The 23,725-nt window shown below is 41.1% G+C and overlaps 1 protein-coding gene across 1 annotated transcript; it reads right to left on the bottom strand.

Annotated features, from left to right (window-relative positions):
• Positions 1-3,108: 3,108 nt before the first annotated feature.
• LOC308610604 (putative helicase senataxin) lies at positions 3,109-22,421 on the bottom strand (the record flags this gene model as incomplete). The annotated part of the gene is made up of 10 exons (XM_081259676.1): positions 3,109-3,861; positions 7,858-7,945; positions 8,551-8,649; positions 12,109-12,273; positions 13,961-14,053; positions 14,675-14,862; positions 18,130-18,237; positions 19,413-19,562; positions 21,261-21,332; positions 22,407-22,421. The coding sequence occupies 10 exons, from the start codon at positions 22,419-22,421 to the stop codon at positions 3,109-3,111; spliced, it is 1,731 nt and encodes a 576-aa protein (XP_081115802.1).
• Between the last annotated feature and the right edge of the window lie 1,304 nt (positions 22,422-23,725).

The following is a 23,725-nucleotide window of genomic DNA, read 5'->3' as shown; positions in this document are numbered from 1 at the left end:
GATGGTGCCCATGTCCTGGCGGAGCACAGCACATCTGACTGCACCCCCTGAAGCCACTGCTTTTATAAAACGAGTTGTACTTTTGTAACCAGCAGTGGTGACCCCCAACTTGGCCATCTATTCCCTGCGCCCCCATTGGCGCCCCGGGAGCTCCTTTCGTGGGTCACTGTTCATCCATCCCTCCTCTCTCACCCGCTCCCCAATCTTAGCCTGGAGGTGAGCGTGCGTTTCTGGACCAAACGTCAACGTGTAACTGACACCACAACTAGCCACAGTGCACCCTGCAACCTTACGGGTAAGATTCCAAGAACAGCTGAGAAGCAAGGAGAGCTGGGGTTGTGGACTGGATGAGAAACCTGAATAAAACAAATCCCCACCAGATAACTGTGGCATAAAATAAATCTAATGGCAGACTAAATGGAGTATCTGGGAAGTACCTTGAACCTTCATTCAAAAACACATAACTCCTAAACCACGTCAGTTTTCTTGTTTCCACTTTTAATTCTGCCATTTTCCCTTAATGTTCAGGTTTTAACAAAGACAACAGGGCTATTGCTTGCCAAATCCCAGCTAGGAATTCAGAGCATAGAACAAATCAAAACTACAGCAAAAAAATTATCAATCTGTACAACTAACTTTAGAAAATAGTTTAGTACAATTTTGTTGTAAAACTCATTTGCAGGAGGTTAATCACATGTACTTATCAAATTTCCTCCTGATAATACATGAAAACAAAAACTCAATAAACTATGCATAGTAGATCCAAAGCAAATTATATACAAAGAAGCAAAACAAATTTTTAAGTACAATATATGCATGTTCAAAGAACTAAGACTGAAAGAAGGCCACTTTCTTTAACGCCAGGGCAAGGACGAAACTAACAGCTGCATTTTTCACCTGCAGTAAGGTTAACCACCAATCAACAACACTGCTATGACAGCCACATCAGGAAAGGCCACACTGTACATATGAAATGCTTCATGCAAATACATACATCAACAGGAACCACCAATCGATTCCAATGCAATGTCAGGTATGACTGTTTCCTGCTGGGAGAGGCTGTCAGGACACAGGCTTGCTCATTACCAGAGATGATGCACTAATTCTCACGTTGCCAGACCAGGTGGAAGGTGGACCAAAAGTGAACACAACGTGTGAGAACAGGCACCAAACTTAACTGGAAATAACATCGTTTGGGTGGGGCAGCAAAGTACGTACGGTGGGGAGCACTTACTTCACGTGTTGTGTGAGCGGAGTGGGAGAAGTTCCTGACCCCAGCTCTTTCCAGCATGCCTCTTCTCTAAGCTTACAGGTTTTAGATTCTCTACATTGTCACTGCAAGTGTCTGCTAAATGAAGCATTTTACCAAGATAGCAGGAAAGTAAACTTAAAGAAACAATGAGCTTTCTTGCCAAAGGCCAGGCAGGAAGCTTACGAAGCCCCTACCCAGAGTGGGGCTCAGCCCGCCTCTGTCAACAGGGAGCAGGGGCTAACTGTGGGGACAGAGCACGTGCTCCCCGAGTGACAGGAGTGTTCAATCCCATCAGCAGAGGTCTGGAAACCAGAGGGAGGGACAAGGGTAACAAAGAAGTAGCATGCTTAAACCTTTGGCAACCAAATGTTTTTTTTTGAAAGCTCTTAATAACCTGCTTCAGTAGAATTCCTGATGAACACAAAGCCCTTTTTGCTTAAAAAGCAGATGACTGAAAAAGTTTCAAATGGTGCACATTCGTCTTCAGGAATGCATGCTTTCTCCCCAAAATTAACTAGGGCTGCAAAGCATTCACTACAAACCGCTAGTTCAAACAATGGTCAACTGTTACTAACACAGATTCTCAGTCTGTGATACCTCAACATCAGTGTGTGTGCGCTTGGAAAACTGGACTTTGACATTAGGCAGCCCTGCCCTCCATCAAGTCTCTCAAATCACCACCCACCATGGCCACCTCCTTTCACAGAAGCACAACCCCTCTAACCAGATCTTCCACCACAGCGGTGTATTTGCGTCACTTACGATGGTTTCCAAGGATGACAGGCAATCTGTCAACTCTCTCCCTGTTCTCAACTCCCAAGCATTTGCACTCCTCTCCCATCCTTCGCTTTTTAGAGGATGTTTCTCTCCTGCCTAAAATATTGTATCTGGTCTGCCCTAACTGGTTCTCAAGCTGCCTGGTGACCAGTATCCCTTGGGAAGATGTTAAACATCCAGATTTTCATGAGTTGGATTCTCTTGGTGATCCCCAGGCTTCCACAAGCCACCCCAGCACTGCTCCAATACTTGGCAACCACTGGATTTGTAACCCACCAGTTGCAGGAAATTCACAATATGCTGGGGGGATCTGAATGACATTTCAAGAATTATTCTTTCATTTCACATTCTTCTATCTCACGAAGAATGAGAATTTTAGCTAGAGAACTACGTGCTGACTACAATGGGCAGACAAACTCATCACAGAAATGTAACATCCTGTGCCAAGGTGCCTCGTCTAAAAAGGTGCAGGAGTGGAACTTCACCTAACAGAGCTCTGCTTCCCAGGGTCTTGCCCAGGACACTCCAGTTGGTTTAACAGGACTCTGACCCAACGCATTGACTCACTTCTCTCAGGCCACCTGGGCTGTTAAAGACGTCTGTTTGCTACAACAATCTCTGAAAGGAACTGCCCTGCTCCCATCTTTTTTTTTTTAAATATAAGGTTGGTTCCGTTGAAAATGATTAACATTTTAAGCAGGGGAAAGAAAAGCTGTCTACCAGATTAAATTTTAAGAGGATTCTGTTATTTGCTATACAAATATACATTCCAACTTTTACAGCATCCTCTTAAAATCCTCCAGTCTGACCTTTCCTACAGAAGAACAAGAGATCAACATTTTAAGTCTTCGACTTCAAGGACATTATTACTGATACACAAATGCCTTCTGAAAGCTTTTGCAACTGACAAAATGTACTGAAGATGACCAAGAGGCCCATGTGTTAGGATACATTTTCTGTTTTCCAACAGCACACAAACTCCTTTAAGGAAAAAAAAATAATCTTATCTGGACAGTCCTACTAGCTGGTCATCTGAAATGTGCAGTAATGCTTGTGGCTGACAGTCTCATTTGGCTCCACTACAAAAGCTTCCTCTTCTTCAAGCTACTGTCCTCCTCCTCCAGTCCCCTCTCGTCCCAGCCTGAGTTCCTCTTTGTGTGGTGGCTCAGAGAGCCACGCCTCTCCTGATCCCCCTTGGTGAAGGCCCTGGTCTCCCTCCTGTGGCTGAGTGCCTCCCCTTCCTGGGCACATCTTCTCTCACTCGTGGAAGTATTGGTACTAGCAGCTGGAGGATCACACTGCATATGAGGTCTGTGGTTGTTCACAGCAGCTCCCTTGGCGGGGGCCTGCTGCCTGATACTGGTCACATCCTGGTGACTTCCGGGGGAGCCTGGCTCTCCAGAGGGAGGCGTTGCTCCAGGATACCGGGGGCTCGAGGGCTGCAGCTCACAGAGGCACTTCCCTTTGGCTTCACAGCCCAAGCCCATCCTCCTAAGCAGTCGTGGGTCCCGAAGCCAGTCCTGAAGGGGTGGCCTTTCAGGGTCCTTTGCAGTAACAGTGACAGTGGCTTCTCTGGACTCAGAGGGTGAGGGGTACAGGGAAGAAGCAAGAGACATCTTGGCAAATTCACTGTCTAGCTTGTTGCTGGGCACTCTGCCCTGGGGTCTGGACACCTCTGGGGTGATAGCAGGAGGGTGAGTCAGACTTCTCTGCAGTACGGGCCTGCGTTTCAGAATCTTCATTGCATCGTGTCTATAGTTTTTGTTGCAAGTCTTAATAATGGCACCACGCTTCTGCGCATCCTGAATCAGGTGGTTCCAATGCTGGTTTTCCTTGAAACAAAGAGAAGGAAGAAAATTACATCCCAAAGAAACACTCATATGCTTGGGAAGCAGAGGTTCCAGCTTTCACTTCTGAACAAATAGTAAGTATACTTTCGTGAACAGATTCTCAAGAATCCATTACTTTTCAGACAAGGCTGAAAGGAAAAATAAGGTCGAATACAAAACTATAAAGCCATGCTGCTAGAACAGAACACTGGGAACCACTTCTAAGAAAGTACTTCCATCATTTTACCACTGATACTCAGGCCACGTGGTGAATTAGCTGTCATGCAAATCTGTACCAACTGCCAGTAGCCTCATGTAGCTCTTTAATCTTCAATTAAATAAAATTAAAAATTCATTTCCTCAGTTGCACCAGCCACATTTCAAGTGCTCAGCAGACACATGTGACTAGGGTTAGTATCCTGGACAACACAGACACAGAAGGGCTCCGTCATCCCACCAAGTTCCCTTTGACACTGCTGACCCTAGAGTCTTGCCTGTCTCCGGCCAAGGCTAACATTCTGGAAGAGGAAGGCTTGGTTTCAGAAAGCTCTAACTCTTGAGTGCATGCTGACTGTTCTAGAAAGAGGACCACAGCTTGCATCAAATTCCCAAAGGCTTCCCAAACTCCCAAGGGCTAAACCATCTTAATCTGCTGAGATAACTATTCCAAAGATGTCGTCTCACTTGTGTCTCTTTTCTAGAAGAGCTTAAATTATGAAAAGCACATCTAAACGGAAAAACAAAACAAAAACCCAACTCACGCATCTCTCCTCTCTTCCTTTTAGAGTTTCCTCAGCAATAAATTGCTTCTTTACAACCATCAGAACTTGGGCCTCTTTAGACAGAAGAAAGAGAGAGTATGAGGGAGGAAAAAAAGACAGAGACTGAAGGAAAGAGAAGGAAAGGATAGCTCCCCTCATGGGGGCTCCTGCACTATTCATGAAGGTGGGTAAGGGTATAGCAGTGAAGCTGCATACATAGTACTGACCTGCTGTGTGACCTTGGTCAAATCACTTGACCTCTCTGAGCCTGTTTCCTCACTGTAAGGTATGAATAGTATTTTATTTAAATGACTCTAAAATGTGCGTTGAAATAAAATAAAATAAATAAAATGCACTTTATTTTCACATTTTACCATTTCTGACTTTAGGGTGCCTCTAGGCCAGACAGCAGTTTCCATGTATGTAATCCTGGAGGAATTCATGGCTGGGCGACTACAACCGCTTGACTTTTAGTCAACAAACCACTTCTACAAAGAATGAGTCCTGGCTCTTGCCTGAAAAATCTTTCCACAGACATCCTCTGATAAGACAAGAAAGTACCAGCACTACAACTTGGAGAATGGAGATCAGAAGTTGGAAAAAACCCCGGGACCACAGTGGGGCCCTCTCATGACATGCCTCTGACTGCACAGGGAATGGTTCGAGCATCAGCAAGGGTACATGGGATGGTGAATGGGGACGACCAGAGTGTTAGTCTGAGAGTGAGATGCTTTCAGGGGTATCTTAGTCTACCTATTTTGCTGTTTTTCCTAGGTATGAACAAGAGTGATATGACACTGGGTCTGCCAAAAAGTTCATTCAGATGCTACAGAAAAGAAACAAATGAACCTTCTGGCCAACCCAATAAAAATCTGTCTAAAGTCTAAAAGAGTTCTTTCAGTCACTATAAGACAAAAATTCTAAGTGAAAATAAAGTGTCACAGTTCAATAGTGGAGCATAAAATAATGACGCACATTATATAACTATTGGCTTCTTGGATTTGATAAACTATGGTGGCAATGCAGACCTCACAGGGCCTTTTAAAGTAAGTCACGTAAATCAAGTGCACGGTACGGTGACCGCATGCATCAGGAAGGTGCGTGTAAGCACCAGGCTCAGATCTCCCTGACTCAGGAGAGCTCTTGAGAGTCCTACCCTGTGGCTGGAAAGCAGATGTAAAGCAGATGGCCTTGCTGCTATTTCTGCCAATTCTACTGCACCTAAACTTGCTGTTTAATCCAATCCCTAGATCACAAAAACAGTTCTGAGAAGGGGCTATTAGTCTTGATTTCTCAGAGGAAACCGAGTGCCTTAATCACTGATTCTATCTCCATAAGGGAAACTTGGCTGAAAAACCAAAAAAAAAAAAAAAAAGAGGCTAGGGAAGGGGGAAGCCCAAGGACAAATACGCAAGTTGGATTGCGAAGTCCAAATGATAAACTGGAAGTTTTTCTACTCTGTTCTGTCGGTCTCTTTTTGCCACACTGGCTTCCCAGAGTGAAGATAATAACGTCTATACTGCAGCTAGACGTCAGTGGTCTTCAAATCTGCGTGACGGTGACTCTGGGGCTCACAGAGACTTACTCGGGGGGATGTGAGCACGTTTTCTGGGAATCAATTTCCAAACCTCAGCTTCCAAACCCCAGTTCCCTATGTCCTCCTGGGGCTTTTCTGCCCTTCCACTCCATCCTTCACAACCACAAGTCTCACCTGTCCCAAATCTGACCACAGGGCACACAGCTAGGGGAGGTAAACACGCCTGGGTGTCAAATAGAGGGGGTGGTAAACAGAGGGGTGCCCATGAAGGCTCCTGCAATCAGGGCATCTAAGAGACACAACTCTATAAACATTTTACTTTTCGGGTTTGAACATTATCAAAATTCAACTGTGTGAAAAGAGTAATTGTTAATATGTTACTCAACTGACAAGATATCATTTGTTAATACTCAGATCCTTATGGTCACAGGAAAAATATATTTTTTTAAAAAAACTCTTCGAGGTAACTATACATTCATAGGAAGTTACCAAAACAGTCCAGAGGTTCCACACACCCTTCACACAGTTTCCCCAAATCGTTATGAAAACCAATTCTTTAAATTTTCAAATTTACATGTAAAGTTTTTGTGGCAGAAAAGCCTAATAGTCATATTAACAGAAAGCCTTTTAATTATGAAAATATATAAACTACCCCCACTGAATTTTATCCTAAACAGTATAAATGGCAATTCAATTTTAAAGAGCAGAAAGAATAGCACTGCTCTCTATTCCACTGGATATATTTAAGAGTGGCATAATGGATTTATTTTTAATAGCTTTCTTTTAAAATGTCAAATATTTACAATACATTAGAAACAAAATCTTTATCAACACTTAACGATGAAACATTTTCAATATAAACTTAAAAGCGGAGGATACACAGCTTTTAAACATTCTTTCAAGGGGGTACACAAACAACAAAGGTTGAAGACCACAAATCTAGGTAAGAGCTGAATGAGAAAGACTGTATTTGGGCGCCCTCTGGTGGAACTAACCAAAACAGGGGAAAATCCTACTGAGTTGGCACCTCTCCTGAGATAAAACAATGACTCTGTTAAATACAGAAATTAGAGAAACTGAGTTATTACACCTAATGAGGCAGGCAAATACATGCTTTATCTAGCTGTGGTTCACCAAATTAAGCTGTACTATTACTATTTGTCGACTACACATGTAAACTTGCCCCTCCTTCTACAGGAGTATCTGTACGCATGGATGAGCTCTGATGCCACTCACCCCTCAAGGGAAACAGCAAGCAGTGCTGCTCTAAGTGCCAAGACAGAAATGAAGATCCAAGCACTTTCCTGCAAATTCCCCCTCTCTCTGGCATTAAGCTAGGCTAATAGCCACATTTACTGAGTGTTTACTAAGTGCTAACCAATCTTCTAGCACTTTACATATATGGGTTTACATGTCTTCTTAACAATTCTACGATGTAGATACAATTTTTTTAAAGCTCATCTTGAGAGTACACTACGGATACCTGGGTCTTGGGCTAAGAAAGGGTGAGCGGTTTAGGCATTATAAAAGCTCCCAGGAAGAAGCTGCTGGAGGACAAAACAACCAGTGGGAAGAGGCTCATTATTGTTTGTAGCCTCAAAATCATTTCCACTTTGATGAAAAATAAAAACAAAACCTCAACCCGGTATCAGTCATCATGAGCAAACTCTGGAGTTCCCCGGTCCTCTAGAATGTACCTACCATCAGGGTCCTCAAATGTCCCAGGATGAAGAGGCTGTACTTGGCTCGTGTGATGGTGACATTCAATCTCTGCAAACTTGCCAGAAACCTAAGCAATAGAAGGAAAAAAAAAAGAGTTACTTCTTTCTTCAGAAAGACTCGGCATGTCAGTGTAGGTGAGACACAGGCATTTCAGACAGCTTTTCTTGGGCTCCTGCTTTAAGCTCGTGGTGCAGGATCCGACACAGAAGCAATTCCCATTAAGGACAGCAAACAAACAAGAGGCCCAGTGCTTTCCTTCAAAGTGATGCATCTGTCTGTCGATTTCCTATTTTGACTTGGATGAGATATTGGAAATTTTAATGGTATGATTTTTAAGCCTTCAAAGATCCTAAAAATATGATAGTAGATCAATTATGACACATACCATGGAGAGGAGCATGCCCCTGCAAAATATACTGGATTCAATAATCTGTTTCACTCTTATCAAGTGAAACAACAGATTCACACTGTGACATGGGTTAATACACAAGGTACCAAGAGAAGCAGACCTAACAGTGGATCAACTTCACAACTTAAAAAAGAAACCTTCATGATATTACTCAATTTTTTATATAAGAAAATAGAGCAAATGATGGTATTCTCTAACAGTGATTAAAAAGATCTAACTCTGGATCATAAACAAGCAAAGAATCAATGATGACAGTTACCCACCCAATTGAGCCTTGCATGGCATTTGCTCTGACACATGTAACAATAATACAGTCTTTCTCACGACCCTGGAAGGCATCCACGGTATCTACTTCTGCTGGCCTATTTACGAAGAGAGAAACATATTTGCTGAAAAAAGATAATTATTAAATATACATATTTATACAGTAGTATTTCTTACTTTTGTAGTGCTATCTTTTAAAACTGGAGTAGAATTCACATAACACAGAATTCACCATTTTAAAGCACACCATTTGGTGGTGTTGAGTCCATTCACTACAGTGTGCAGTCATCACCGCTATCTAATTTCATAGCATGTCCATCACCCAGGAGAGAAGCCCTGTGCCTATCAGCCATCAGTCTCTATCTCCCCCTCCCCAGGCCCTGGCAACCACTAATCTACTGTCTGTCTCTATGGACTTTTCTACATGGGAAATTTCATATAAATGGAATCATAAAATATGGGACCTTTTGTGTTGGGCTTCCTTCACCTAGCATAATGTTTTCAAGGTTCATCCGTGTCGTAGACTGGTAACAGTACTTCATTCCTTCCACGACTGACTATTCGCTTGTACAGATACACAATTTACTTCTTACCTATGTACCATTTTGGGACATTTGGGTTGTTTCCACTTTTTGACTATCATGAATAATGCTGCTACGAACATTCATGTACAAGCTTTTGTGTGAACCCTTTCTCAATTCTTTCAGGTATGTACCTAGGAGTGGAATTGCTGGGTCACGTGGTAATTCTATGTTCAACTTTAGGAGGAACTGCCAAACTGTTTTCTGCAGTTTCTCATCAGCAATGTGTAAGTATTCTAATTTCTCCACATCCCTTCCAAAACTTGTTATTGTTTTTTTTTTTTTTTTTTTTGTAATGATAGTCATCTTGGTGGGTGTGAAATGATATCTCCTCACTGTGGTTTTGATCTGCATTTCCCTCATGACAAATGATGTGGAGCAGCTTTTCATGTGCCTGTTGGATTTCTGTTTATCTTCTTTTGAGAAATGCTCTTCACATCCGTTGCCCGCTTAAAAAGTTAGATTATCATTTTATTAAGTTGTATGAGTTCTTTATATATGCTGGATATGACTTGTCAGATAAATATTTTGCAAGTATTTTCTCCCACTCTGTGTGTTGTCTTTTCACTCTTTTGATAGTGTGTCCTTTGAAACACATAAGTTTTTAATTTTTATGAAGGCCAATTTACTTCTCCTTTGGTTACTGGTGCCTGGGTATCATATCTAAGAATCTGTTGCCTAATCTGAGGTCATATAAATTTACCTTTGTTTCCTTGTAAGTTTTATAGTTTTGTCTCTTAGACTCAGAGCACTCATTCATTTTGAGTTAATTACTCTATACAGTGTGAGACAGGGGTCTAAATTCATTCTTTTGCGGGTGGATATCCAGTTATTCCAGCACCATTTGTTGAAAAACTATTATTTCCCCAATGAGTAGGCTTGGCACCCTTGTTGAGTATCAACTGGCCATGAATGTATGGTCTGATTTCTGGAATCTCACTTCTATTCTATTGGTCTATATATGTCTACCCTTATGACAGTACCAGTGTTGATAGCTTTGTAGTAAATTTTGAAAGAGGGAAGTGTGAGCCCTCCAACACTGTTCTCTGTCAAGCTATTTAGGGTCTCTTGCACTTCCATGTGAATTTTAGAATAAGCTTGTCCATTTCTGTAAAAGAAGGTAGCTGGAATTTTGACAGAGGTAACAATGAATCTGTAGATCAACCTGGGGAATGGTGCCATCTTAACAATATTAAGTCTTCCGATCCATGGACATGAAATGTCTTTACATTTATCTAGTACTTTAAATTCTTTCAACAACGTTTTGTCCTTCTGTGTATGAGCTCACACTTCTTTGGTTACATTTACTCCGAAGTATTTTGTTCTTTATGATGCTAGTGTAAATGGAATTTTAAGAAATTTCCCTTTTCAGACTTCTCTAGAGTGTAAAGAAATACAACTGATTTTTGTATACTGATCTTGTACCTTACAACTCTGCTGAACTTGTTTATAAGGACCAGTAGTTTGCATAGATTTTTTTAGGTTTTTCTAGATGTAAGAGTATGCCGTTTGTTTTTTGTTGTTATTGTTGTTAGCTTTTTGCGTGTGTTTTTTTGTTTGTTTGTTTGTTTTTGGATTTTTTGTGGCCACACAGCATGCAGGATCTTAGTTCCCTGACCAGGGATCAAACCCATGCCCCCTGCGGTGGAAGCATGGTGCCTTAACCACTGGACCACCAGGCAAGTCCCAGATTATGCCATTTGTTAAGAGACACTTTTACTTCTTCTTTTCCAATATGGATGCCATTCATTTCCTTTTCTTGCTTAATTGCTCTGCATAGAACTTCTAATACAGTGCTGCACAGAAGTAGTGCAAGTAGAGAGAGTAGAGAGTGGCATCCTTCCTCATCATAGGGGGAAAGCTTTCAATCTTAGCATCAAGTATGATGTGTTAGCTGTGGGTTTTTCATAGATGCTCTTTATTAGGTTGAGGAAGTTCCCTTCTCTTCCTAGTTTGTTGAGTATCTTTATCATGAAAGGTTACTGCATTCAGTCACATGTCTTTTCCACATTTATTCAGATGATCACCATCATGTGGGGTTTCCCCCTTTAATACGGTATATCACACTGACTGATTTTCATATGTTGAACCAACCTTGCATTCCTGAGATAAATTCCACTTGGCTGTGGTAAATAATCCTTTTAATATGCTGCTGAGTTCAGCTGCCATTATTTTGTTGAGAACTTCTGCATCCATATTCATAAAGGATATTGGTCCATAGTTTTCTTTTCTGGTGATGTCTCCATGGCTTTGGTATCAGGGTAATAATGGCCCCATAAAATGAGTTAGAAAGTGTTCCCTTCTATTTTTTGGAAGCATTTGCATAGGACAGGTGCTAATTCTTAATGTTGGACAGAATTCACCTGTGAAGCCTGATCCTCTGTTTTTCTCTGTTGGAAAGTGATTACTAACTCACTCTTTTTACATTTAATAGGTCTATCCAAAGTTTCTGGCTTTTCCTAGAGTCAATTTTGGTACTTTGTGTGCTTCTAGGTGCAGAAACTTTTGAGTTAATGGATTTCTAATATTTAATTTTTTTATTTTACTGTTGAGGTATAAAGGAGACAAAAACATGATCTTCACCCTATACATGAAGGCACTAAAAGGGTTAAATAATTTATTGTAAGGGAAAATGTGAATACATGATTCTCAGTAGAGTTAGAATTCAGATAACAAGTCATCCAACTAAAGGTAAAGGCCTGAAGAATTTCTCAGTCACTTCCATTGTCAAGTGTAACGGTGATGACATTTGAACTGGCAGGAGGCACTCCATCTGCAGGGGCGACACGTGTAACCACACTCCCTCCCAGCACAAGTCTATGGAGCCAGGGTCCTAGTCTCCTTGTTCTATACTACCAGGGTCTAAGACCACTCCCTAGAGTTAAGTTTCCTTTGCTTCTTTCCTTCTATCCCCTCTTTCTTCTTTTTAATTCAACAGAAAAACTCAAAATCTCTGTAAAAATAGAGATGCCTCACCCTTTTCTATCAAACTCTTTGTCCAAATCCTTCTGAATCATCGTCTTCTGAGCCTTGTAATGGGTTATTATGCCAATGTTTCGGAAAGTAACATCCCTTCTTCTGTCTTTCATAAGTTTAATTATTTCCATTACCAGTTTTATTTCTTGAACATTTACATATGAGCTAAATAAGATGAAAACAAAAAAATACAACACATCAAAACTAATAGCAGCCCAATTGCTAAGTTAAGTTCCACTTTGTTTTCCACTACAGTAAAGGGTACATAGGTAGGTTTCATCTTTATTCAGTCAGCAGTGATTCAAAGAGGCTGTTATAATGACCATTAATATTGTACATATGAATAAATATAAAAATAACTGCCCAGTGAAACACAAAGTTGTAGGAGAGAAAAGTGGTTCGAGTTACGTGATGTTAAGGCACCAGTTTCTTCACTTATTAAAACAGGGATAGCCACAGTGAGAACGAAAGTATTCATAATAATAATGAAGATATGACTAATGAATAGCTAACATTAAGGATTGACTATCTTCCCCACACTGAGAAAAGTGCTTCAGATGTACTACCTTCCTGCATTCCCCACCACAGGTCATGCAGATCATGCACCACATGACCGAGAGGATGGCAGCCACACGGACTAAATGTGACCCGGCTCCCAGAGATGAACAAACACGGGGCCCTACAGCAGGATCACGTCCTCTGTCCTTGCTGGCCTCATCCTGCACTCCCAACTCATCTCCTGAACTACAATGCGTTCCCTCATCACCATACCAAATGCAACATGTGTGCACACTGGGGGATGCCCTGCACGCGCAACTTTATTCCCGAGGCTACCTTATCTGTCTCACTTTAAAGCCTTAAATATTCACTATTCTAATTTCAAGACTTACTATACGGACAAGCCAGTCAGCTAGCTTTCTTTTCCATACCTGAAAGCTTTATTTGGTCACCTCTCAGGCCAACTCTCTTCCCGTGACCATCCATCTCCATAATACTTATGCGGTAAACTCTCAATCCCCTGCTCCATTCCAACAGACCCCACTACAACTTCCACAGTCCCTCTGGAATAGCAACCCCCCAGCCAACTGCTCCGTATTTCTGACTTCTTCACTGAGGGGCCCCTCCTTCCACCACTATTAACTAATATCTTATTCTCATGGAGGACACCACTTGCTTTGCAGCTCTCTCTTGACACAGAGGTGGAATTTCTATTTCTTCATACGTCATGATGCAGGGGTGGCATTTCTATCTGTGCTAACAAATGCAGCCTCCGGGCTCCTCCTCCTTTATTCTCTCACAAGAAGCCCCGGCTCCTCTGAGATGCTTGCTAATTAGCAACCACTGCTCCTTTTGTGCTGTCATTCACAAACCACCTGATTCACAATCCAACATGCTGGAAGTATTGTCCACCCTCTGCCTCACACCTTGATTCAACTGTATCTGTACTTATCCGTCACAATACTTAACCCAACTGGAACCATTAATCACCACGGTGATGGCCTGGTTAATGTCTGTCTCGCCTGTTGGACCACAGCAGCCTTGCACTGGGGCCACGTCTGTTTTACTCATAGCTGGGATCTCAGCATGGATCTACTGAAGTGCTGACCGCATTTTAGGTAACATAACCCCCATTACCCAGTTAAGAAAAAAAAAATCAAGACTGAAATATATAAAGACATCAGTAATTTATGATTGAAAAGGTGAAGTTATCAACCCAGCTAAAAGAAAATGATTGTGCACTGGCACTAGGCAGAGAGATTTATATGGAAAGTATTTTGAATTTAAATATGAACAGAAACAATACAAAAATTCTGGGACCATCAGTGGGGACTGAAGAAAAAGGAGAACTTACTCATTATCCCGCTTTTCTGAACCATCTTCAACATCAAACACGAGGTAGGGTTGAAATGGCCAGTCAGATGAACACCGAATGGTCTCTGTCATTCTACAAAAGAGCAGCCACCATTTAGAATGCAAGTCAAATTACAAGAGAAAATGTTTTAGAATTATTATTACTATTTGTTCTTTCTGTGGAAGAGAGCAAGGGAAAGTTAAGAGGACAAGAAGGACCTTCTTTTTAAATAAAATTAAATACTTGTAAATAACATATTTTAGTGAGAGGTAGCAGGTGAATTTCATTTCTATTCTAGTACTAGGGAGAATGACCCATGTAAATTAAAATATAACAATCATGATTGGAAAGTTACTCATAATACAGTAAGTGAAAAATGCATGCTACAGTATACTATGTAGAGCATGGTGTGCTTTTTTCCTCCAAAAAAAGGAGAAAAAGTAAAAAAAAAAAGATGTGCATAGTACAAGGACTGGAAGTAGATATAACAAAATGTTACCAGTGATTACTTCTGGGTAGTATCAATAGGGGTTGGGTTTATCCCTTTCTTTTCATTTATCTGCATTTGCTACAATCAATAGGACTTTTGTAATTAAAATTATTAAACCTTTGTGTTTTTAATAACAAGACCTAAAAGCACAACAAAAGAGCTATTCTTCCTAAGCAGCCAAACCTACAAATAAAACAGGTGAACATGCAATGAACAGAGCTCACCTATTTGTTTTCAAGTTCCTGTTATAAATGTAATTAGAAGGGAAGAGACATATGTCTGGGTGCATCCTGTACTGAATGGTGAGCTGTAAGACAGGCAGCCTGCCAATCACGTTGTGCTCCACGTTCTCTTCCAGAAGGTTGTAGAAGCGGGCCATCATCGACTGGTCATAGCCATACTCCTGGGCCTTCTGAAAGGAGGAAAACAAAACAATAATCTGCAAGAATTCATGTGTACTTTTCCCACTATTAAAAAAAAAAAACAAAACAATCACTGAGCTCTCAAATGTACAAGGTATTACCAACAACCAAAGATTCAGAGAGAGAAGATATTTCCGACTCCAGCCCTAGAAAAGCCATGTAGCTTGACTACAAAAGTTAAGGTATTTTCCCCTTATTTAGAAAACCCACATACTGCTTATGAACGAGATGTGATCTTGTGAATGACCACAACTGTCGCTATTTTATAGGTGCTAACAGGGGTCACCTGAAAGAATCAATGATAAAAGCAGCAAAGAACTGTAACCCAGATTTTAACAATTATTTCTGGGCTATGCTATCACAACTAGAAATAATGAATGCCATTGTAAATAAGCCTCTGAAAGACCACTTTCTTCATCCATCCATCATATACCAAGCAGCTAAAATTTGGGGTGCTGACAGTCTACAGTGAAGATCAAATGTCACAGAGCTTACATTCTAGTGGAGGACACAGGCAACTAAGTTGATTTCATAAATCCAAGAAAGGGTTACAAACCTGTGATCTGAAACACAGTGACTTAATTGACAAACGAAGAAAACTGTCTTAATGTTATCACGGTCGTGCCTTGGGATATACTTTTCAATGGTAGCATCATATCAAGATTCAAAAAGTATTACGTCTTAAATAATCTAGAAGCAAAAAATGTGCTCTGGAAAACCCACTAGGATGATGCAATCTTTATGAGTGACGTTGACAATATGAGCGTTGAAGATGTATGTGCAAAGTTTTAATAAACCTGTTTCACAAACTATCAGAGTGGAGAAAACAGGCGTTACTTCTTATTTATATTAGTTATATATGTGATTATTTACATATGTGATATTAAATAGGTTTGTATAATTAAAGAGAATATTTTTAGTAGACATTTGGCAATTTCATCTATACCCCCCAAAGTTTATCTATTCAAGTTAGCTAAAAAACCTCATTTATTTCACTCTGTGAAAAAAGAAAGAGGTTTATATGAGGTAACACATCTACTTCCAGAAAAAAAAACTGAGTCCATCCTACAAAATGATGGAGATTTTTATGTTTTGACATGAACATATATCCCTGATCTATTTACTGACTGGAAAAAAAGGTAATTTGGTACAGACTGATTCTTCCACCTTTAAACAAGGTCAAAACCTACATACAGGGCTTCCCTGGTGGCACAGTGGTTGAGAGTCTGCCTGCCAATGCAGGACCCAAGGGTTCGAGCCCTGGTCTGGGAAGATCCCACATGCCACGGAGCAGCTGGCCCCATGAGCCACAATTACTGAGCCTGCGCGTCTGGAGCCTGTGCTCCGCAACAAGAGAGGCCGCGATAGTGAAAGGCCCGCGCACCGTGATGTGGAGTGGCCCACACTTGCCACAACTAGAGAAAGCCCTCACACAGAAACGAAGATCCAACACAGCCATAAATTAAAAAAAAAAAACCTACATACATATACACAAATTTATACATTCCCTATAGCCATCTGACATTCTGAATCTAGTAACTTATTTACTGTCTGTTACCCACTAGAATGTCAGCTTCATGAGGGCGAGGATTTTTTTTTCTCTTTGTGGTATGCGGGCCTCTCACTGTTGTGGCCTCTCCCGCTGCGGAGCACAGGCTCCGCACACGCAGCCTCAGCAGTCATGGCTCAGCCGCTCCGTGGCTTGTGGGATCTTCCCGGACTGGGACACGAACCCGTGTCCCCTGCATCGGCAGGCGGACTCTCAACCACTGTGCCACCAGGGAAGCCAGAGGTCAGGGATTTTTGTCAATTTTCGTCACTGTCATGACGCCAGAACTTAAAAACAGTGCTTGAATTAGCCTGGCACTCAATGAACACAGACTGAAAAAAAGTCAACACACACATGCCCACAAACTGTTCAAATACTCACTAAACTGTTCATAGTACTTATCCCTAGGGTTAGAAAGGCATGCTGAGAAAATTAACTTTGTAATTATTTTCTGAATCTTCTCAATAAGCCTCTATTATTTTTGCAACAATAAGAAAAGCCCAAATGGATTTTTCTCATTTCTGCTGTTTTTAATCAATCACCAAAGGAGACAGTGAAGTTGAGGCCTATCGACAACCCTTTTCACTAACCACGTGCTAAGGCCCTTCAGGAAGTTAAATCAGTAGGTTTCTGAAATACTGCAACTATTCAAGGAATGCAGGGCAGAGCTGGCTCCTCCTAGGTCTCCACAAGCAGAACCCCCCACAGCAGCTCTGTCCTATGGACAAGGTTTTCACTCAGGGACATGGGCGCTCCTAGGCTACTCCCTTGAACAGTCACGCACGAGTGTTCAGACGTCAAAGAACTGCACTATCATTTTGATGATTCCAAAGTCAAAAACAATACTAACCAAAAAAACCTGCTTTCTTTCCATAACGTAACAGAAATGCTGTGAAAATGGTCTGTTCTCTGGGACAGTTTATGCAGCCACTACTCTATATTTGTACAAATAATCTATGTATCAGTAAAATGCTCAAATTTCATTAAACTTCAAAACCGTCATCTAGACCTATGAAGATTACCCAAAACATCTGAATCCTGATTCTGCTGTGCATTTCTAGGAGCCATCTTTAGTGAGATTTAAGAAACGAAGTGAAGGGAACCACAACTTTGGTGCTCATCTTCCCACAAGCACAGCCCACAACCTCTTTCCTTTCACCACCTTCCCTTTCAGAGGATGTGAGGGACACCGGCATTTTCCTGTGCTATAGGATACAGAATCCTAAAATTGAAAACGTTACTGTAAGAATAATTTCTCTTTATACTGTTTTCCTCAAATTTGCACATATTGAAAGATAAATCAGGAGGTTGGATTCTATTCCCTGCTTTTAAAGTTTTTCTATTATTATTGTTTTGGTGTTTATGTTACTAAAATAAATCAGATACAGCCCTTAGAACAGCTGCACACTGCCTTTCCCAAAGGAACAGCCCACTGCACATGGGACATCCTCCTCCTAAACTTCTGGTCTGTGACACTCACACTGCTCCTGTCACACACACATAAGCACATTATGAACAAAGGAACATTTCCGGAGACTTTCACTATGAAGGCTCTCAACAGTGGTTCTCTTTTCTCAGCCATTCCCTATTTATCCTTGCAAATAAGAGATGATGATCCAAGAAAGACCGCCCCGCCGCCCAAAAAAAAAAAAAAAAACCCAAACAAGCCCCTACCACTTTAAAGCAACACGAATGTGAAAAAACATACCATAGAAATGACTGTGGGAGGGAGCTGCTTAGGATCTCCTACAAGGATGAGCTTGTTGCAACGATGTATGAGTGGAGTAAGAGTTTCAACTTCACAAGACTGTCCGGCCTTGGTAAGAGAGTACAGAATGGAGACATAATCAGAATTATCTCTATTATTTATTTATCCATATACAGTCTATCCAATTCACAAGTGTCCTAACCATTCAGAAACATACACTTTCTCCTTCTGCACCAAAGATCAAAAATAAGAACTTCCTTTGGTTAGAAAACAAAACAACAAAAACATTCTAAATGCCGAAGCGGGGGAAAGAGACCCACACACGTTTTGAAGTCAGCCACCACTCAGGTGCCACTACCACCTGGGAAGCAGCCCATAAGCAAGAAGGGCCATGTCATGTCCCCAGTTTGTCTTCTTTGTCCCTGCTGGGCACATGCCTGGGGGGACTGTGTGTCTGTGTGCCCCACCCCCTCTCTCTTCCTTGCTCCTCAGTAGGCCGCTTCAGTTGCAAGACTCAAGCTTCTTTTCAATTCAATGGCATTTCCTTCAATTATTTCATCACTTCCACCTTTTCTATTCCTTCGTTTTGGTGAATACTGGATCTTGGATCTCCTGGATGGGTTCTCTGTACCTCATTTTCCATCTCTTTTGTCTTCTGGCTCTACATTCTGGCAAACAGTAGGTACCCAATAAATGTTTGCTCAATGAATGAAGTAGAAATAAAGATGTTAGCTGAAAATACGGTGGCTCAGAGCTGTCCAGAGTTATATTAAAAATGCTTCAAAAGGTCACCAGAGGGCTTCCCTGGTGGCGCAGTGGTTGAGAGTCCGCCTGCCGATGCAGGGGACACGGGCTCGTGCCCCGGTCCGGGAAGATCCCACATGCCGCGGAGCAGCTGGGCCCATGAGCCATGGCCGCTGAGCCTGTGCGTCCAGAGACTGTGCACCACAACGGGAGAGGCCACAACAGTGAGAGGGCCACGTACCGCAACAAAAAAAAAAAAAAAAGGTAACCAGAGATATCCCAAGCAGGAGCTAGAATAATCCTTGGGAGGGATTTTATGAAGAACAATCAGGAATCGCTAAGACTACAGTCCCGATACTGAAAAAGCAATTTTCATCGTGGTGGGTCATTAGCAGCGTATTTCAACATAAGAGAATACATATGTAATGGCAGGTCAAAATCAGATGCAAAGACCACTTTGTCAACATCTCGGCAGCCACTCTTCATCTAAGACTTACTCCTTACTCCTAGCAAAGCTGTATGGCCGACTGCTTACTGACCTCATCAACAATGACACAACTAAAGGGGACACCCCCTTGCCCACGGAAAGCAGCCTCGAGCAGCAAACCACCACTCGTGCTCAGTGTGCAGCAGATGATGTGGGACTCTAAGATGATGATGTTCTGTGTCTTTTGTGGGCATCCTTGAACCTAAGAGAATAAAAGTTCATCAACATTCAGTTGTATATAAATTCTTAACTACACTTATTATGTGGCAGAATAATGTCTAGTAAATGTTAGGTAGGAACCTCAAGCCTAGAAAAGAGAAGAAACATTCAAGATAATCAGAAGCCACCAGAAAGAACACTTTGCAGTGGAGTCTAATCTCAGAACATGAGTTAATAATAAGCACATTAAGAAAAATTTATTCAGGTTTAATTTGGTCGAAGTGGATTACAATTCTTACAGCCTGACGTATGAGGGAAGGTATCAGAATAAGCAAAGATTAAGTAATTCTACTGAGTTGTGAAGCAATTATCTGAGTAAAACCAGGATCAGAACTAAGCCTGAACATACACTTTGCTGTTAGTTTTTAAGTATGTAATATTGTTCTTTTATAAGGGATAGTACCAACAAAAACGCCTGTGAAACTGACAAGCATTCTAGTTCCACAGTGGAATCCAACAACCTTGGTCCAGACTATAATGGAATAAACTGTGATGGAGACTAACAGTATGAATGACACCTCACAATGCATATCATTCAGTGTTCAAATTAATAAACTAGTACTCTCATCATAGATTCAGGTAGCCTATCTCCCCTCCTGAAAAAGCTGTCGTGAATCATCCCTGAACATGTGATAGATTCAACCATGGAGGCCAAGGCATGTATGTGAAGAGAGGGTGGCAACTGTGGCCTTCTGGTGCTCACATGTTAACTGTCACATACCTCTCCTCTCAGCTATCTAATGAGTAAAACTGCCAAGGACAATTAATTTAATGGCCCACAGAACAATGTGATCAGCGGCAAAAACCATAATACAGGTAAACATGGACTTCATCCTTAAATGTGGGAAGATTAATTTTGGGCTCAGCTTAAAGTTTTAATAAAAAGCTTTCCACATAACTTTTGATTTAAATAAACAAACTGCTAGTGGAAATACACATTAAGTTCAATTATATTTATTTAGCCACACAGAGAAGGTCAATAATACATTCAAGAGGAAAACCACAGCTCAAAAATACAAATACCATTACCGGTTGAGTATTACCCTCTCTTTCCCTGACCGCCAATTCATTTCATTAAGGGCTGCATGCTGGTGATGGGGTACACACCTGGCTCATTCTAGCTTTGACCAATATAAATGTTAGTTGATATTTTTATATCCAAAGAAAACTGGGAAAAGTTATACATGTTATAGAAGGATTTTTTGTGATCAGAAACAAGTAAAAGGAGTGTATGCTTTCAGCCAAAAACTGAGAAAAAAGGTGCTTATATTTCTTGGGCCACATCCCAGCCACTGTCACTCTACCTGAATTCAGATGTGTATTTTTTTTTTCCTGTATCTTCAAATAGTTACTTATTTATTTATTTATTTGGCTACGCTGGGTCTTAGTTGTGGCATGTGGGATCTTCCCGGCAGCGTGTGGGATCTTTTAGTTGCAGCATGAGGGATCTTTTAGTTGTAGCATGCGGGCTCTTAGTTGCAGCACATGGGATCTAGTTCCCTGACCAGGAATCACACCCACACCCCCTGCAATGGAAGCAGAGTCCTAACCACTGGACAGCCAGGGAATTCCCCCAAATTTTTAAATGTAATTGAGAAAAGACCACAGGTTGTCTGAACTATTTCATAATTTTAAAAAAGAAAAAGTAATACCAGTAAAGTGCTACACGTGAACTACTTACCTCTTTAATTTTAGAAGAAAGCTCCTGCCTTTCTTGTGAAACTTTGGCCATTTTTTCATCTAATTCTTGCCTCTGGAAAAAATCAGAATGCCATCATTAAAATTAAATTAAGCATTTTAAAATGCTTTCCAATGGACTGCCTCACATTTCAAAAGGGTGAGCCAGTACTTTACCAATGAAAAACTGATTCACCCAGTGTGTTTTCTCTATACCAGTCTTTCTGTATTGCTGTGTGTCAGAGTTTAGCTAAGCTACTCCATGGTACTGATGCCCTGGCATCCATTTTGTTTGGCCAAGCAGCCTGCAGAGACCCCAAACTAACACTAGGCCCCTTCACACACATGCACGCCCTAGATGGCAGCCCGTGGAGTCACCGGCCCACCAGCCAACATAAGCTCTTGTGATCAACAGTCTCCTCTGCCATCCAGTGCCTTCCCCTTATATGCCCTTTAGATAAGAGACCCTCTAAGCTACTTACCAAAACCCTGCTCTTTCAGTTAAAATTGGCCAATCCAGCCCTAGCCTGGGAACCCCAAAGTACTCCACGCATGGACTCTGATAATGACATGTGCGCCAGGGCCTGCCTCTCTCTGTCTGCACTCTCCCTTGACCTGCCTGTCATGCCCCACGAGACATGCCTTATACCTCCCTCAAGACCTGTGAAAATAAACTTCTCTATTTCGCTTTCTCTTGTGGTCTGTTTTTAAACATCAGCTCATTGTCCAGCAACCCGACAACCAGCACCCCATGCTTCAATCAGTAGGTGCTAATTTGATAAATTCTTTTATTTTTTGTGGCCACCCTGTGCAGCATGAGGGATGCTCATGAGGAACTAGGGTTCCCTGAGCAGGGATCGAACCTGAGCTCCCTTCAGTGTAAGTGCAGATTCTTAACCACTGGACCACCAGGGAAGTCCAATAAATTCTTAATAGTGTGTATGATTCAGTTCTGTTCAGAGTACTGCAGGTACGCTTTCTGCTTAAGCAGGCCAACCCTTGGGGCATCACTTACGTGTTATCTACTCTGCCTTCATGCTATTAACAGTGGCGTTCAGTGGCTAAAACAGACTGCACGTGGCCTGCAAAGTCTGAAATATTTACTATCTTGTTCTTTTAAAAAAAGTTTAACCCCTAATGTAAGGCATACCATCTCTGTGTACATTTTTGTACACAAATTATGCTATTCCACAATGAAAGAATGGCATCAAATACTCACCAACTAGTTTATCTATGAGCTTTTAAAAAACACTGATCAAGACATGTTTAGATACCTGTAGTTCCCTTCCACCTCGGCATAAAGCACGCTGGCGAGAAAGTTCAGCTAGTTGATGATCTAGAAATTCCTTTCTTCTGTGAATCTCATGAATATGAGAAGGTAAGTCTTTTTCTTTAAAAAAAAGATAAAAAGCTGTTGATTCTAACAAATACACACATATGCATACAAATGAGAAGAAAAACTAGCTTTCAAAACTAGACTACTTCTAGGGTCTCCAAATTACCTTTAATGCCCATGCCATTTTCTACCATACAAAAAGAAACAGAAATCAATTTATATATACCTTTATTCAGTACTTACTCATTCTGTGGTTAACTTGGCTCTCCAAACTGAATTTTAGGACCTCAGTATTAATACACTTTTCTGGACCTAGACGTACTAAATTTATATCTCCACAGTTTCCTGTTGATAGAAGTCACACTTAGAGGTTAATAAGAATGCTGTCAATTTCTGTACATAATAATTATTTCTAAGCAAATATATTAACAATCAGAGAAAGGAGCTAACATGAACTATTAATCAACCAAATACCTGGAACTGCGCTAGAGGTTCCACACACATTCTTTTAGATTTGCTTCATAAGAATCCTATAAGGCAAGAATTTATTTCCACCTAATAAAAGCTACTGAGGTTGCACAAGCAGTACACTGCAGAGTTGAGATTCTATTACACTAATGCTTCTCAAACTATGTTCTATACATCACTCCATGGTAAAATGTATTTGGGAAATGGCGAGTGAAAATAAAACAAATTTCTTGACCATAGGATATTTCGAAGATGAAGACTTTTCTCTATTAATGCAGGTCTGAATTCCCCAAACAGAATCTTACAGGACCATCAAATGCTTTTCTGCAGAATACTGAGAACCACGGTTTTGAAACACTGTTCCACATCACAATGCCACTCCAGGATCTAAGGGACACAAGATGCTGGAAATTCTGGAATATGGTAATTCCAAAAACTGTCAGCATCATTTAACTGGTTTATTAACCACATTTTAATTTTAGGTTAGCACATTTCAGATATTATTTAATCTAAAAGTCTCCCACTGCTTCACTGAACTACTAAACTATAGCAATCATGCAGCGTTTATTAGCACTTATCCCAATCTGACACATCACATACTTGTTTGCTATCTCCTTCCACTGAATCCAAGTCCCATAAGAACCAGGTTTTGTTTTGGTCACAGC

The sequence above is a fragment of the Mesoplodon bidens genome (assembly GCF_964165515.1).
Source record: "Mesoplodon bidens genome assembly, contig: HAP1_SCAFFOLD_610, whole genome shotgun sequence".
Classification (NCBI taxonomy): Eukaryota; Metazoa; Chordata; class Mammalia; order Artiodactyla; family Ziphiidae; genus Mesoplodon; species Mesoplodon bidens.
Note: the sequence above shows the minus strand (reverse complement) of the source record. Positions and strands in the feature narration are given on the sequence as shown.